Here is a 16,272-nt window from a genome sequence, read left to right on the forward strand (position 1 = left end):
CGAAGTCCTGCCGTCTCATCCCGTTGCCCGGTCTCCCTACGGCTCTGCAGACTGCGGAGGCCCTGTTTACCCATGTCTTCCGGCACTACGGGGTGCCCGAGGACATCGTTTCTGATCGGGGTCCCCAGTTCACGTCCAGAGTTTGGAGGGCGTTCATGGAATGTTTGGGGGTCTCGGTCAGCCTGACCTCGGGTTTCCACCCCGAAAGTAATGGGCAGGTGGAGAGAGTGAACCAAGAGGTGGGTAGGTTTCTAAGGACGTATTGCCGGGACTGGCCCAGGGAATGGGCGAGATACGTCCCATGGGCAGAAATAGCCCAAAATTCCCTACGTCACTCATCTACCAACATGTCACCGTTCCAGTGCGTGTTGGGCTACCAGCCGGTCCTGGCTCCATGGCACCAGAGCCAGACCGAGGCTCCTGCGGTGGAGGATTGGGTGCAGCGCTCGAAGGACACTTGGAGAGCCGTCCATGACGCACTCACTAAGGCGAGTGGACGGCAGAAGAAGAGCGCTGACCAGCACCGCAGTGAGACCCCTGTGTTTGCACCAGGTGATCGAGTCTGGCTCTCGGCTAGAAACCTGCCCCTCCGCTTGCCCTGCCGGAAGCTGGGCCCGCAGTGTGTAGGGCCGTTTAAAGTCCTGAGGAGGATAAACGAGGTGTGTTACCGGTTACAACTTCCATCTTACTACCGTATTAACCCCTCGTTCCATGTGTCTCTCCTCAGGCCGGTGGTGGCTGGTCCCATGCAGGAAGGTGAGGTGCCGGAGGTTCCTCCACCCCCGCTGGACATTGGGGGGGTCCCCGGCGCCATTCTGGACTCCAGACTTCGGGGGGGGGGGGGCTACAGTACCTCGTCGACTGGGAGGGGTAAGGCGCGGAGGAGAGGTGCTGGGTACCTAGGAAGGACATTTTGGACCCCCCACTACTGAGGGAATTCCACCGCCTTCATGGGGATCGCCCTGCGCCTCGTCCTCCGGGTCGCCCTTGAGGCCGGTGGCGGCGCGCTGCGGGAGCCGCGCATCAGGAGGAGGGTACTGTCATGAATTCCACCGAAGGTGGCTCCCTTGCCTGCTCGGGCGGCGCTCGGCGGTCGTCGTCACCGGCCTACTAGCCGCCGCTGATCCCTTTTTCCTTTTCGTTTGGTATGTCTTATTGTTTGCACCTGTTCCCCATTTGGTTCTCTTGATTTATGGTTATTTAAGCCTGTCTAGCCCGCCCAGGTTTGTGCGGGATTATTTTGCATCAGAGTGTGTATTGTTATTGGATGTGCTGGCGATCGACAAGTATTATTTTATATGCATGCTGTGTACCTGTTGTTCTGGGCACTTTGCATTTTTCACGCCGGTTGTGTTGGCGTCGACCGTTTCCTTACCTCTGCTCTCTGCGCCTGACTCCTACCACCACTCCTAGCAGTTACTGACAACGGGAGGATCTTGTCAATGATCTCAAGGCAGCTGGGACCATAGTCACCAAGAAAACAATTGGTAACACACTACGCCGTGAAGGACTAAAATCCTGCAGCGCCCGCAAGGTCCCCCTGCTCAAGAAAGCACATATACATGCCCATCTGAAGTTTGCCAATGAACATCTGAATGATTCAGAGGACAACTGGATGAAAGTGTTGTGGTCAGATGAGACCAAAATGGAGCTCTTTGGCATCAACTCAACTCGCCGTGTTTGGAGGAGGAGGAATGCTGCCTATGACCCCAAGAAAACCATCCCCACCGTCAAACATGGAGGTGGAAACATTATGCTTTGGGGGTGTTTTTCTGCTAATGGGACAGGACAACTACACCGCATCAAAGGGACGATGGACGGGGCCATGTACCGTCAAATCTTGGGTGAGAACCTCCTTCCCTCAGCCAGGGCATTGAAAATGGGTCGTGGATGGGTATTCCAGCATGACAATGACCCAAAACACACGGCCAAGGCAACAAAGGAGTGGCTCAAGAAGAAGCACATTAAGGTCCTGGAGTGGCCTAGCCAGTCTCCAGACCTTAATCCCATAGAAAATCTGTGGAGGGAGCTGAAGGTTCGAGTTGCCAAACGTCAGCCTCGAGACCTTAATGACTTGGAGAAGATCTGCAAAGAGGACAAAATCCCTCCTGAGATGTGTGCAAACCTGGTGGCCAACTACAAGAAACGTCTGACCTCTGTGATTGCCAACAAGGGTTTTGCCACCAAGTACTAAGTCATGTTTTGCAGAGGGGTCAAATACTTATTTCCCTCATTAAAATGCAAATCAATTTATAACATTTTTGACATGCGTTTTTCTGGATTTTTTTGTTATTATTCAGTCTCTCACTGTTCAAATAAACCTACCACTAAAATGATGGACTGATCATTTCTTTGTCAGTGGGCAAACGTACAAAATCAGCAGGGGATCAAATACTTTTTTCCCTCACTGTATATTGATATTGTTGTATTTAAGAGATGGAAAAATGATAACTTAACCCTATGATGAAGACCCTCTTTATTCTCCTCAGGCTATGTTCTTAAGCTATGGACCCAAGTTTCATTATAAAACTGAAATAGAACCATTCTCCAATATTGAGCTCTACAATCTCATGTGTGGTGAGTAGCAGTAAATATAGCAGTAAATTACAGTGTCAGTTGTCTGTGTTAACCGAGAAATTGATTCTGTCAGTCCATCATTAAGTGGCAGAATTTGTTGTGAAAGGGCTGGGTTTTGATTAATAAGTAAATTGTACGCGGGGCGAGGGCTTGACCATTCACTGGCCAATCTACGTGTTCCATGGCTTAATGCATGAGGTTGTCTCAAGTTATGTAGGTTATTGACGGTCTTTCGATGTCATCAACTCCAATTCGGCTGGGGCCACGGAATATTCTCGTCCTAATCCGTTTATTAAATGGCATAGGCTACAGTAACTAATAATAGCAACAACAATATACATCATGTTTTTGATAAATATGTTTGGAGTGTTGGCAGTCAACATTGTAATCGCTTCACCTATAGGCCTATACATGTCTTCACGCATCGCATTTCTCCTGAAATAAAAAATACTAGGCTCCCCTTAAAATGTATTGTAGCCTATATGTGAGGCTAGTTCGCAATATTAAGATATACTGTAGGCCTAACCACCGTTGATATTGCATTATAGGACTGAATATTTTGGATAGGGTTGGAGGAGCGCATCTTTGGTAACCCCACTAACCGTACAATAGGCACTCTTTGTAAATGGGGATGGATACAAGTGAAATGGACTATGCAGGTAAGCCTATGTTAATTGTGAATAATGCAAAAAGCATGACAGCAAAAGCCTCTCTAGAAAACCACTTAGAAACCTTTTATGGATAAAAGGTTCCAAAATAATAACAGGAGCTGGCTAAAATAATGAACAATACATCGATACAAAAGGGGATGTCCGCTTACTGTTTTACTGCTCCCTTGATCTTTGTAATAAAGCTTTGGTGATAAAGATTTATTTTAAAACGGTCTCATGAGCCAAACCCTTTATTGATAGTCCTGGCTGCTTAGTGAATGCGTTGGGCAGGACAAAAAAAACAATCCTGATTGAGGATGTTTTTGGCTTTTAATCAAATGAAACAAAAAGCTAAAAAAATATGTTTTTTTTAGGTTTCTAAATAGTAGGTTCACCGCACAAAAAGCACATCTCTCTTGTTCCATGGGCATATGGGCACTATGCATCAAGTCTGAATAGGCTGCGCTTCCGCTGTCAAAATCCATGCCAACCTTGTTACTTATAAGAATAGCTTTTGTTGAGTCTTAAATCTCTCTATTTGTGCTAAATGAAATTGTCACTGTTGTGCTAGTTTTTTACACACTTCACATATTACCAACCCTCCCACCTCAGCACAAGTGAGTTGATGCAAGACAGGTAAATAGCTGAACCTGGCGCAAGGTGTGGAAATGCCAGACCGCCAGTTTTTACGTGACGAAGTTTGACAATTGCGCTGCTTTAGCGCTAGCCGAAAATATAACTCCTGGTATTTGAACACTGCATTGTTGAGGAAGAGCTTGTAAGCATTTCGCTGGACTGTTTTACACCTGTTGTATCCTGTACAAACGACACAATAAGATTTCATTTGATCTCCAACATGAATAGTATGTGAATTGTAACATCGTCCATGTGAAACCCTTTCAGATGTGTTGAGGATCTCCCCATCTCAGAACAATGGAAGCCACGGCAGTATGAACCATCTCCTGAGGACTCCCTGGCACACTCCCATACAACCCGCAGAGCAGACAACCCCTGGGCAGTGCCCTCTGGTGATCCTTGAACCCACAGATACCCTGGGCTGCACATGCACCTCCCTGGTAGTACCCCTTGCTTACATTGAGTACACCAAACATTAGGAACACCTTCCAAATATTGAGTTGCACCCCCTTTTGCCCTCAGAACAGCCTCAATTTCTCAGGGCATGTTCATTTAAAATGTAATCTATATAATCCCCAAGAGTAATTATTTATCATTAGGAGGACCATAAACAATATCTAGTAATGCTGCATATGCAAAGAAAGGTACAAATCTCACATTCATGGAATTGTTTTTTAAAATAAATTGCTGAGGTGTTGTAGTCACTTTTGAGGACACAAGTGCAAGTACACAGTACAAATATGATAAAAATATGAAAATATGTTATATGACGTATTCCTATTCAATAAAACTGTATGAATAAGGCTTGAAATGACGTATATGCTTTCTAAATACAGTATAAACAAATTATAAAACCAATAACTATAACATTTCACCATCCTTATAACTGCAAAATACATATTTCTATGTTTAGTGTTAGAGAAAATGTGGACATCACACAGCTCTATAGCTTGACTTCTTGAACTCGCCTTTCATCTCATATTAATCTTGTCCATCTATGACAAACGGAAAGTGTTTTTTGTTTAAAATCATTTTTGGTTTAAAATGATGGTCCTCCCATGCCTACACCGCTGCTTTGAAGTTACAGTATACACCTCTTAATACTACAGTGATAAGAAGCTGGTATTATACAGTACAGTATATTAAGCCCATATGAATTACCCTAACCATATAAAGTCTCTGTCTCCAATGTTGTTGATAGTCATAAAATAATCAATGAATTAAATGATCAATATTGTCAGAGTCTTATCTATAACAACATCATATCTTGTTTCTTTCCAGGGTGGAACTAATCCAAATAGTCGTCTGAATCTGACAGCTGCTGAAGGTAAATATTATGTGAGACCGTATGGACAGATTATCGCCGGAATATTGTCATGATTAACAATCAATTATGATACCAGATGGTACATTGAGTTTAGCAATAATACATCATTATAAACTGTTTGGTTTGAGCCCTGAATGCTGATTGTCTGAAGGCCGTGGTATACCACGGGTCTGACCCCAAAATACTTTTTACTGTTTTAATTTAAGTTGGTAACCAGTTTATAATAGCAATAAGGCACCTCGGGGGGTTGTGGTATACTGTAAAACTTCATTTAAACGGAAGAAACTGCCAGTAAGAAACTGCTAGCCATTGGCTGCTAACAGCTGAACACTGCAAGCTAAAAGTATAACACAGTAGTAAAGGAAATAAGGAAATTGATTTAAATTTTGGAAGTGCAAATGAACACCACCGATTGCTGTATGCTAGCTATGCTAACCAGCTAATACGAACGAAAGTTAGCATTTAGCAGTCACTTAACCTGAAAAGGGACAACTTCTACATGGTATGCAGCCAAATATATCCAAATCGGACTTAAGTAACCACATTGTGGGCCTGTTACAATACATAAATCAGGACAGATTTGAAGAATAGCCACTTTGTTAGAGCAGATTTGTTGAATATGCGCCAATCTGGTCAATGCGTCTGCATCCCATTGACTCCTTTCCCAAATCTATGGCATTGTTGAATACCCGTTTCTGATTGCCTTGAAGGGCATTCTAGAGCGTGCATTATTTAAGTGATAATGCCCGAGAAGCCAGTGTTTGGAGGATATATTGGCATGGGTGTTGTTAGAAAACCGTGCCAATATATCCTCCAAACACTGGATTTGAGGGAATTATCACTTTTATACAACGGGTTACCAACATATTCAAATAATGATTGTCATATTTTCATTAAAAACATTATTTTGATTAATTTATTCATATTATTTCATCCTTCCACAAGATATAGTCCCGACACAAATCTAGAGTTGCTACCCGAGCCAGCTGCTCGTTCGTTCTATCGGTTCGGTTGCCAGAGACAAGTCCTAGTCGTTCAGTCTTTTTTTTATGGACACGACCCAGTCGTTGGTTCTAAATGTTCCATTGCCATACTGGCTGGCAATGTTCTTATCCCATACTTTCTAGCTAGCCAACTACGGCTAACTTGCAGTCAGGTCAAAAAGTGCAGCCAGAATAACAGCAAAGTAGCTACATTTGTATTTGTTTAAGCTGTTTTCTAGTGACATTTATTTGGATACATCCATAACAATGAGCTAATGAGGTGTGATTTTGACTGGCAAAAAAAAAAATGTGCTCACTCGTCAGGACACTGTTGTTCAGATCAGCTAGCCAACTCAGCTAACACAATCACTTCAAACTCTCAGGTATCAAGGTAAGACCCAAGTGCAGACTGTGTGAAGTAACAATGTTTATTGTAACAGGGGCAGGCAAACGACAGGTCAAGGCAGGCAGGGGTCAATAATCCATAGTAGGAGCAAAGGTACAGGTTCAGGGTAAAAACCAGGAGGATGAGAAAAAGAGAGGCTGGGAAAAGACAGGAGCTGACGGGACAAACTTGGAAACAGAAGACAAAGGGCTGTGAGACATGGCTTTAATTCTAAACACAGGAAAGGTAGGAAGTATATGGAGGGTACGAGGCAACAGAGGACGAACAGCAGAGGAGCTAATGATCTTGGAGCGGGGGGGGAGTGGGATGGGTCTCAGCTTCTGGGGGTGTAGCCGCGGGGCTATAGCGGCATGCCAGCGGGCTTGACCTTCTTGGATACCGGTCGGTGCTGCGGAAGCAAAGTGGCCCAGGCCTTACTGAACCCCTCCCGGGGGTCCTGGTACTCCGTGGGGCTGACGGAGAGGTCCGGGGCAATTTCCAAGCCCCCAGGAAGATGTCCCGGGGCCGGCAGAGCTGATTTCAGGCAATGATTGTGGCAGGACGGGCTCCAGCCCATGATGACACCAGTAGCACAATCAATGGAAGGATTGTGTTGCTGGAGCCAAGAGAATCCCAATACCATGGGAACCTGCGGAGACTCAACCAGTAGGAATTGGATTGTATCGCTGTGGTTCCCCGACACTCGTAGGTTGGTCTGGTGGGTGACCCAGCCTATAGAGCACCCATCCAGCGCTCTAACACCCATGGGAATGGAGAGGGGTTGAGTGGGGATGCCCAGCTCGGACGCCAGGGTAAAGTCCATGAGACTCACATCGGCCCCCGTGTCGATGAGTACCTGGAGAGACTTGGACTGGTCGCCCCACAGCAGGGTAGCATGGAGAGGGGGGCGAGTAAGGGGAGAAGAACAATTATCTTTAAGACCCACTAGTGTACTCACTCCAACGAATGAGCTAGGTCACTTGAAGGGACAGATGGACACAAAATGACCGGCAGGACCGCAATACAGACAACTCTGGGTGTCAAGTCTGCGTACACATTTGGCTGGAGACAGCCTAGCCCTGCCGAGCTGCATCGGCTCGGGAAGAGGTGAATCGGAAGTCTCCGGAAGCTCTTGGAGGGACTCGCGTAAGCTCGGATCCTCTCAGGGATGTAGATGTCAGGGACTTCATCAGCTGCAAGGCGGGATCCCTGAGTGAGTGATTGGGACCGCAATCGAACCTCTTCTCCCTCTTACAAACCCTGGTAAGCTTAACAAACAAGACAAACTGGCAACAGACAGACAGAAAACACAGGTATAAATACACAGGGGATAATGTGGAAGATAGGCTACACCTGGAGGGGGGTGGAGACAAAGCACAATGACAGGTGAAACAGATCAGGGCGTGACACAAACTGAAGCTGGAAAGACTGCAAACTAGCTGTACTTCGTTTCATTTGACCTTTTTTTCTATGTATATATCCATAAAAATGATGCCAGCTGATTCATGATTTTGACTTTGAATATTTAAACAATGTTGCAAATGTCAGAGAGACAGACAGCAAGGTGTTACAAATCTTTGCTGTTGAAAATTCTAAAAGAAATGTGAGGTAATGTCTAGCTGCTTTTTATAGTGGAGATCAGTTTATAAATTGCTTGGCTGGGCTGATGAGATGGTGGATTGCGCAGTCAGATGGAACAGAGTAAATAGGCATTTTAACGTCATAGATTTAGCCGCTGGTAAATTGTGGAATAGATGCCCGTGGTATACGACTATCAGCCAATCAGCATTCAGGGCTCGAACCACCCAGTTTATAATTCCCTATAACGGACAGTAGAGTATATCAGCACTGGTAGAATTCAATGGCTATAGTTCAATCTTGCATGTTCAATGTTTGAGCTGCTTTTGAAATCAAATTCGAATTTCATAAATAGCAAGCTCGGACTGAAGGTTTGGCACGGAGGTAAAGTTGGTTTTATATTCACACATTCGGACATTCAACAGACATTCATCAGACATTTAACAGACATTTGCCAAAAGCCATTTAAAAATGTAAAAATCAATAACTAATTCACCGTTTGTCACAGAATCATCAAACTAGATATGATTTATCTATAAATGTCTAGCATACTTTTACAACCTTTGTTTTGACTAGAAATTCCAGTTTTGACTTGATAGGAATACATAAATCTATAAAATGCCATTTAAAGCTGTATAAATCAATAACTAATTCACAGTTTGTCACAAAAACATCAAACTAGGTATGATTTATTCTATAAGCATACTTTTAAAACCTTTGTTTTGAAGAAAAAGTCCAGTTTTGACTTGATAGAAATACATAAAATCTATAAAATGCAATTTAAAGCTATATAAATCAATAACGTTTTCACTGATTATGACAGAATCATCAAAGTAGGTATGATTTATTCTATAAATGTCTAGTATACTTTTACAACCTTTGCTTTGAGTAGAAATTCCAGTTTTGATATGATGGAAATACATAAAATCTCAAATATTGCTTTTAAGATGAAGAAATCTAATCTAAAAAGTGAAAATATGCATTTCTTTACAATAACTTTAAAGAAATGTTAATTTCAAGTGCAATTTGTTCTATATGAAGTTAGATAATGTTTACATAAAGTTGTACAATGTTTACAATCTTAAATTGTATGCCAAATCAATGTTCGCATTTTTGTGCAACAGTTCCACATTTTAAAGTAGTTACAAGGCACAACAGTCATTTATTTATACGTCTCTAATTTAACAGCAAAGAGGCCACTTCCAATCATTTTCTGTATTGGCTTTGTTGAAGTCCTTCTTTGTCATCCCCAGACAAGCTGAATGGTACCATCTCTGGCACACAGAGCATTCTATCTGCACTATTAAAAACATAAAACAGGGTTATGTTTATTTACATGTAAATTACAGTTCTGGAATACCCAAATTCTGTTACATTCTTTGCAATTAGGAACATTGGATTTTTGTTCAATTGCTAAATTGACTTTAAATGACATGCATTTTACCACAACCCTGACAGAAGCACCCATAACTGTGGTGTTAATCATCATTGAGTATTCAGGCAATATAATATAGTAATAGAGGCATACATCTGCAAAAAAACGTATTTGTTGATAAAAAAAGGTATCACACATCAATGTTGTAATATCAAACATTACAATAATGGCAGTCTTTGAAATCCAAATCAGTTTAATCGTCACTTGTGCCAGATACAACATGTGTACCTATTATAGCGAATTGCTGTCATTGTATGTATCTAGTATCTCCCATAGTAGAATAATAAAATAGAGTAATGATAATAGAACATTAGAGCAATAACTAGGGTTGCAAAGGGACGGAATGTTTCCAGATATTTTCAATGTGAAGTTAAGCCCGGGAATTTTGGGAATTTTGCTTAAAATCATCAAAAAAGTAAACTTATAACAGTGAACCTTTTTTTGTGGGATACACATAAGGCAATTCTAGGTCTTGTGGCATATTTTGGTTAAACTATCCCCAATTCAATTGAATTGCAACCCTCTTCATGCACAGTGCATTCTTCCATCACATGTGCAGTGCACTCTTCCATCACATGTACATCTGATTCTGAAGATCTTGCACACTAATGAGGTGCTATTGAGCCCACACTACTACACTGTCTGAGCCAAGGACTACATGCTTTCTGGTAAGTTTTGATTACAATACTGGGTGGGGTGAATATATTTTATGACATGATCTTTTGTTAAATAGTAGCCTACAGCAAAGTGTGTTTAAATAATTTCTAACTTGTTAACCATTTCTGCTAGTTAGTTTTTGCTACCATGTGGGGTTTAGCTTGCTTGAGCCTGCTAACTGAGGAGTGTTAATTCACCTGTTTCCATACATGTTTCATTTTATCTTACAAAGGAGTTGTTTAATCTAACTGCTTAACTATTTATCTGTACATAGAATTTTATTTTTAATTTTTTTTACTCATTTTTTTCAAATCTTTACAGGAAAATGCAAATGGTTACTATCTGATGTGTGGAGACATTTCACTGCAGCTAAAGTAGGAGCAAAAGCTGTGTACATTTGCAAATACTGTGCCAAATCATATGTGAAGAATGCAACAAAGATGCAGAATCATCTGGCAAAGTGCATAAAGTTCCCTCAGCGCTCACAACAAGCAACCTCTGACAAAAGTCCCTCTACTTCTATTCGAGGTGAAAATGATGAATCAGACACCTTATCGATAGCAACAGCTCATGGTCCTCCTGAAATCAGAAGGTTTTTTGACTCAATGGAGGAACGTAGTCAGAGAAATGCTGATGAATGTCTTGCTCGAGCTGTGCATGCAATTGGTTCACCTCTGATGCTCACAGGCAATGTGTATTGGAAGAGATTTCTGAATGTTCTTCGCCCAGCATACACCCCTCCAACCAGACATGCTTTATCTACTAATTTGCTGGATGCAGAGTTCAACAGAGTTCAAGTGAAGGTCAAGCAAATCATAGAGAAAGCAGACTGTATTGCAATCATCTCTGATGGGTGGTCAAATGTTCGTGGGCAAGGAATAATCCTCTCCACCCCTCAACCGGTATTCTACAAGAGCACAGACACCAGGAACAATAGACACACCAGTCTCTACATTGCAGATGAGCTGAAGGCAGTCATCAATGACCTTGGACCGCAGAAGGTATTTGCACTGGTGACATACAATGCTGCGAACATGAAGGCTGCTTGGTCTAAAGTGGAGGAGTCCTACCCTCACATTACACCCATTGGCTGTGCTGCTCATGCATTGAATCTGCTCCTCAAGGACATCATGGCACTGAACACAATGGATACACTCTACAAGAGAGCCAAGGAAATGGTTAGGTATGTGAAGGGTCATCAAGTTATAGCAGCAATCTACCTCACCAAGCAAAGTGAGAAGAATAAGAGCACCACATTGAAGCTGCCCAGCAACACCTGTTGGGGTGGTGTTGTCATCATGTTTGACAGTCTCCTGGAGGGGAAGGAGTCTCTCCAAGAAATGGCCATATCACAGTCTGCCGATATGGACGGCCCCATCTAAAGGATCCCCCTGGATGATGTATTTTGGGAGAGTGGTAAGTAGACTGAAACTCCTGAAACCTTTAGCAGTAGCCATTGCACGGATTGAGGGAGACAATGCCATCCTGTCTGATGTTCAGACTCTGCTTGCAGATGTAAGAGAAGAAATTCGTACTGCCCTGCCCACTTCACTGTTGCTCCAAGCAGAGGAAACTGCAGTAATGAAATACATCAAAAAGCGTGAAGACTTCTGCCTGAAGCCCATACATGCCGCAGCATACATGTTGGACCCAAAATATGCTGGCAAGAGCATCCTGTCTGGTACAGAGATCAACAAGGCCTATGGTGTCATCACTACCGTGTCTTGCCACCTTGGCCTGGATGAGGGCAAGGTTCTTGGCAGTCTGGTGAAGTACACTTCCAAGCAAGGGCTTTGGGATGGAGATGCAATATGGCAGTCGTGTCAACATATCTCATCAACTACCTGGCGGAAGGGACTTTGTGTATCTGAGGCTCTTTCCCCTGTTGCCTCCATCATCCTCCAAATCCCACCAACATCAGCCGCCTCAGAGTGCAACTGGTCCTTGTTTGGGAACACACCAAAGCACGCAACAGGCTGACCAATACAAGGGTTGAAAAATTGGTGGCCGTCCAGGCAAATTTGAAGCTTTTTGAGCCTGACAACAAGCCATCCTCAACAAGGTTGGAAAGTGACAGTGAAGATGAGGCCTCAGAGTCTGATGTTTAAGAGGTGGACATTGAGGAGGACCAGAGAGAAGACTGAGAGGAAGACAACCAAAGCTTTAGTTTCTAGACTATTATTTTACAGATGTATGTTGAAAACCTTTTTGGGAGATGTTCAATTCGTAACTAAATTGTTTTTTTTCTAATGAAAGGATTTAATCATTTGCAATTTGTCTACTTATGATAAGGTAAAGGTTTATGTTTCTGTCTCCATATGATATGGTAAATATATCCAATGCAAAAAACATGTGTGGTAGTTGCACACCTCCCTGCTGAATTATGTAGAGCTGATTTGGGCCAGTTTTTTCATGATCTTTTGTGAAAAACCCAATTTTCACGTAGGCTTTGTGCTAGCAGTTTAAGAGAGAAAGAGAGCAAATAGCACAGGGACAGCCTGGTTGAAGTCCTAGTTTTTAATGGTCCGTGCCAGTAGATTGCAGAGGGGTTCACATACAGATCAGAGGCTAATCATAATGTATACATTTAGCCCAAAAACCAAACATGTACCGTCTACTTCTTATATTTCTTTTTTTTTTTGTTATCCACCCTCTGGTATCTTTCAATACCCATGCTAATATATATATATCTATATCTATATCTATATCTATATATATATATATATATATATATATACAGTAAATACGTATGTTATGGTTCACTCTTAGTTTTCCTTATCTCCACTACAGACATTCGCCAAAAGCCATTTAAAAATGTAAAAATCTATAACTAATTCACAGTTTGTCACAGAATCATCAAACTAGATATTATTTATTCTATAAATGCCTAGCATACTTTTACAACCGTTTTTTTAGTAGAAATTCCAGTTTTAACCTGATATAAATACATAAAATCTATAAAATGCCATTTAAAGCAGTATAAATCAATAACTAATTCACCGTTTGTCACAGAAACATCAAGCTAGGTATGATTTATTCTATATATGTCTAGCATACTTTTACAACCTTTGTTTTGAGGAAAAATGACAGTTTTGACTTGATAGAAATACATAAAATCTATAAAATGCCATTTCAAGCCGTCTAAATCAATAACTAATTCACCGTTTGTCACATAAACTTCAAACTAGGTATAATTTATTATATAAATGTCTAGCATACTTTTATAACTTTTGTTTTGATAAAAAATTCCAGTTTTGATTTGATAGAGGGCATGTAGTCCATCTAGAGGGCGTGTGGTCAAGGTTCTAACGAGTCTGCTATACCCTATTAGAAGGGGCCTGGCAGAAAATTCTGCATCTTCAGTCATATTAAATTAGATTACAGGAAAAACTACGTGATGAATGGGTCAGGCCTGACTGACAAAGAAGACAGGTGGATGGATCAAGAGGACCAAGATAACCAAGAGGATCAACATGGACATTCCACAGTGAATGCCTGATGAATGTCTGTTGAATGTCCGAATGTGTGAATATCAAAACAACTTTACCTCGGTAGGTTTAGCTAGATAAACTAGCAAGTCTGTTTGGTTACCAAGGCAACTACTGCAGCTATCTGGTAAACTTGATAGCAAGGGAGAACGAACATGGCGCTCTATCTGCTCTTTGGAAAATAATACAACTCCGTGGAAGGTAAGTTCCACTCTGCAAGTGCGTCGCGGAACACACCTTCCACATGTTTATTATTTGATAACCCCTTGTTGATTATCCTTTACTTGGTGCCAACAATAGCCTACTACTCCTCCAAAACAAATAGTTCGAGTCAAACAAAATGAATGCGTTATGTAGTACGTCCTATATGCTGAATCTTAGCGGTCTTGTCCAATATAAAAAAACAAATAAAAAACATTTAAAGCTGCGATATGTAACTTTTTGACCAAACCGACCTAATTCACACAGAATTTGGAGTTATAGTCCTGTCCTTCTCATTGAAAGCAAATCTAAGAAGCGTTCTATGTGAACTATTTCTAATCTTCGCATTTCTAATCTTACTTTAGGTTTTGTACACCAGCTTCAAACATACAATAATACATATGGTTATGGGAAATTCACAGCTGGTTATATAGTACAATGATTGTTTTGTTACATAAACTGAAATTAGGCAAACTATTAGAATTTTTACAACCAGGAAATGGCAGAGTGATTTCTGAATAGTTCATCTTTATCTGACATCTGTTTGTCTACTTACTTTCAGTGAACGCTGTTGAGCAGAAGCACATGTTGTTTGGAAGACCAATAATGCTGCAACCCAGCAATGACTACTGCTTACTGTATCATCGGGGCTTTGTCAACGCCTATAGCAAAAAATCCCTCATGCCAGTGTGGAACTCATTCACTTTGGACAAACCTGTAAGAGTCATTTCATCTAAAGGCCATCATTTTTACAAATCAGTAACTGATCAAGTGTAATTTGTTAGACACATTTGAACTTTTGGTTAATTCTTACTTTGATATGTGAATGTCATGACACTTGCACATCCACAAGTCTTCAAATGATCTACTCTTTAGTCAAACATGAGCTATGATGAGTTTAATCATTGCCTCTCAGAGATCATCCACAGAAGCTAACTTTGATTAAATGACATCTAAAGGAAGGTTGGAATGTAAATTGACATACAAAGTACAGGGGTCATCCTTGTCAAAATGCATTGGAGAAGATCCAAGGTTGCTCTTTTGCTATTGTCTTCTCCAATGTTGTCCTTGTTTCCCTTGGATGTTTTCAAAAAGATGTGGAGAGTGGATGTGAGTAATGCAGGAAGGACTTTTGTAATCTCCTCTTTGTCACCCTCTGTAGGAAAACATGGACCCTTTGCCAGCAGTCACACCAGACTGTCTGAGGGCTGATGTCCGCATCCCGGACGATAAAAGTCCCAGATGTGACCAGTATGCTCCAGCCAGGAACATTACCCACGGTTTCCTCTACCCTTCCAGTACGTGAGATGATTTTACATCTATCCTTTCAAATACTTTAGTCTTAAGCAAACAGAATAAGGCTGAAACAACAAAAAAAGTCTAACTCCCACCCCCTTAACTTTGTTTTTGTTTTTCTATGTCATTTAGTTAGCAGACACTCATAACCGGAGAGATTTGCTGCAAGTGATGTAATAGTAGAATGTCAAAAAGAAACTGTTGCTCGTCTGGTCTCCCCCTCACTAAAATAATAACATACTTCTCCCCCAGGTATCCAGCTGTCATAATAATGAGGAAGTTAGTCTTATTGAAGTATCTCGTTGTTTGTGTTATTTATTGTGACGTCCAGATCTCAACAAGACAGCAGAGGAGGCGTATGATGGCCTGTTGATGAGCAATGTTGTACCCATGTATCCCGAGTTTAAGAGTACGTACACTCTTCACAGTCTGAGACAGCTCTCTCTTGCTTCCTTCAAACTCATTTTTTCCTCTCTTGTTCACTCACTGTACTCGAATTCAGCTTGTCTCTCTACTTCTCTCCCTTACTCGCTCCCTCACGTCTCCTACATGTTATATGATTAAACGTTCATTTATTTTCCATTATTATTATTTATATGTACTTTTTTTTAAATTTTGTGATTCAATTTGTATTTAGTTTTCACACAACATAAAAGAAGAACATCAACAAACAAAACACAGTCAACACCACAGGTCATACAAGTAGCTTCAGCTCATGATAAATAGATGCATCTCTTTATTTTATAGAGATCTGGGATTACTTCCAGACTACATTGCTGAAAAAATATGCCAGTCAATATAATGGCATTAATGTGGTGACAGGCCCGGCATTTGACTACAACTACGACGGACAGTTTGATTCTCAGGACCAGATACAACAGTATGTGAGCTTTTCTTTATCATACGAAACAGAGCCAATTGTGTGTTCTAACATGGGGAACATGCCATGGAGCAGAGAGGAAGCAAAGTTTATAAATCTCACAAAAGGCAATCATGAAACACGTAGTGTTGCAGAGCGCTATCAATGGGGCACAGAGGATTGCAGCGATGCCAGACACT

General features: G+C 41.6%; 1 protein-coding gene across 2 annotated transcripts in view; it reads left to right on the top strand.

The window, feature by feature from the left end:
- LOC106588363 (venom phosphodiesterase 2) overlaps positions 1-16,272 on the top strand; it is a 39,117-nt gene that overhangs the window by 21,388 nt on the left and 1,457 nt on the right. For both annotated transcript variants that reach the window (XM_045709456.1, XM_014177271.2), the window contains 7 exons: positions 2,490-2,577; positions 4,131-4,303; positions 5,145-5,190; positions 14,480-14,634; positions 15,080-15,215; positions 15,545-15,622; positions 15,961-16,093. In XM_045709456.1, coding sequence (XP_045565412.1) covers positions 2,490-2,577; positions 4,131-4,303; positions 5,145-5,190; positions 14,480-14,634; positions 15,080-15,215; positions 15,545-15,622; positions 15,961-16,093 — 809 coding nt within the window. The remainder of the gene's footprint in view (positions 1-2,489; positions 2,578-4,130; positions 4,304-5,144; positions 5,191-14,479; positions 14,635-15,079; positions 15,216-15,544; positions 15,623-15,960; positions 16,094-16,272) is intronic.

The sequence above is a fragment of the Salmo salar genome, chromosome ssa27, assembly GCF_905237065.1.
Source record: "Salmo salar chromosome ssa27, Ssal_v3.1, whole genome shotgun sequence".
In the NCBI taxonomy this organism is placed as follows: domain Eukaryota; kingdom Metazoa; phylum Chordata; class Actinopteri; order Salmoniformes; family Salmonidae; genus Salmo; species Salmo salar.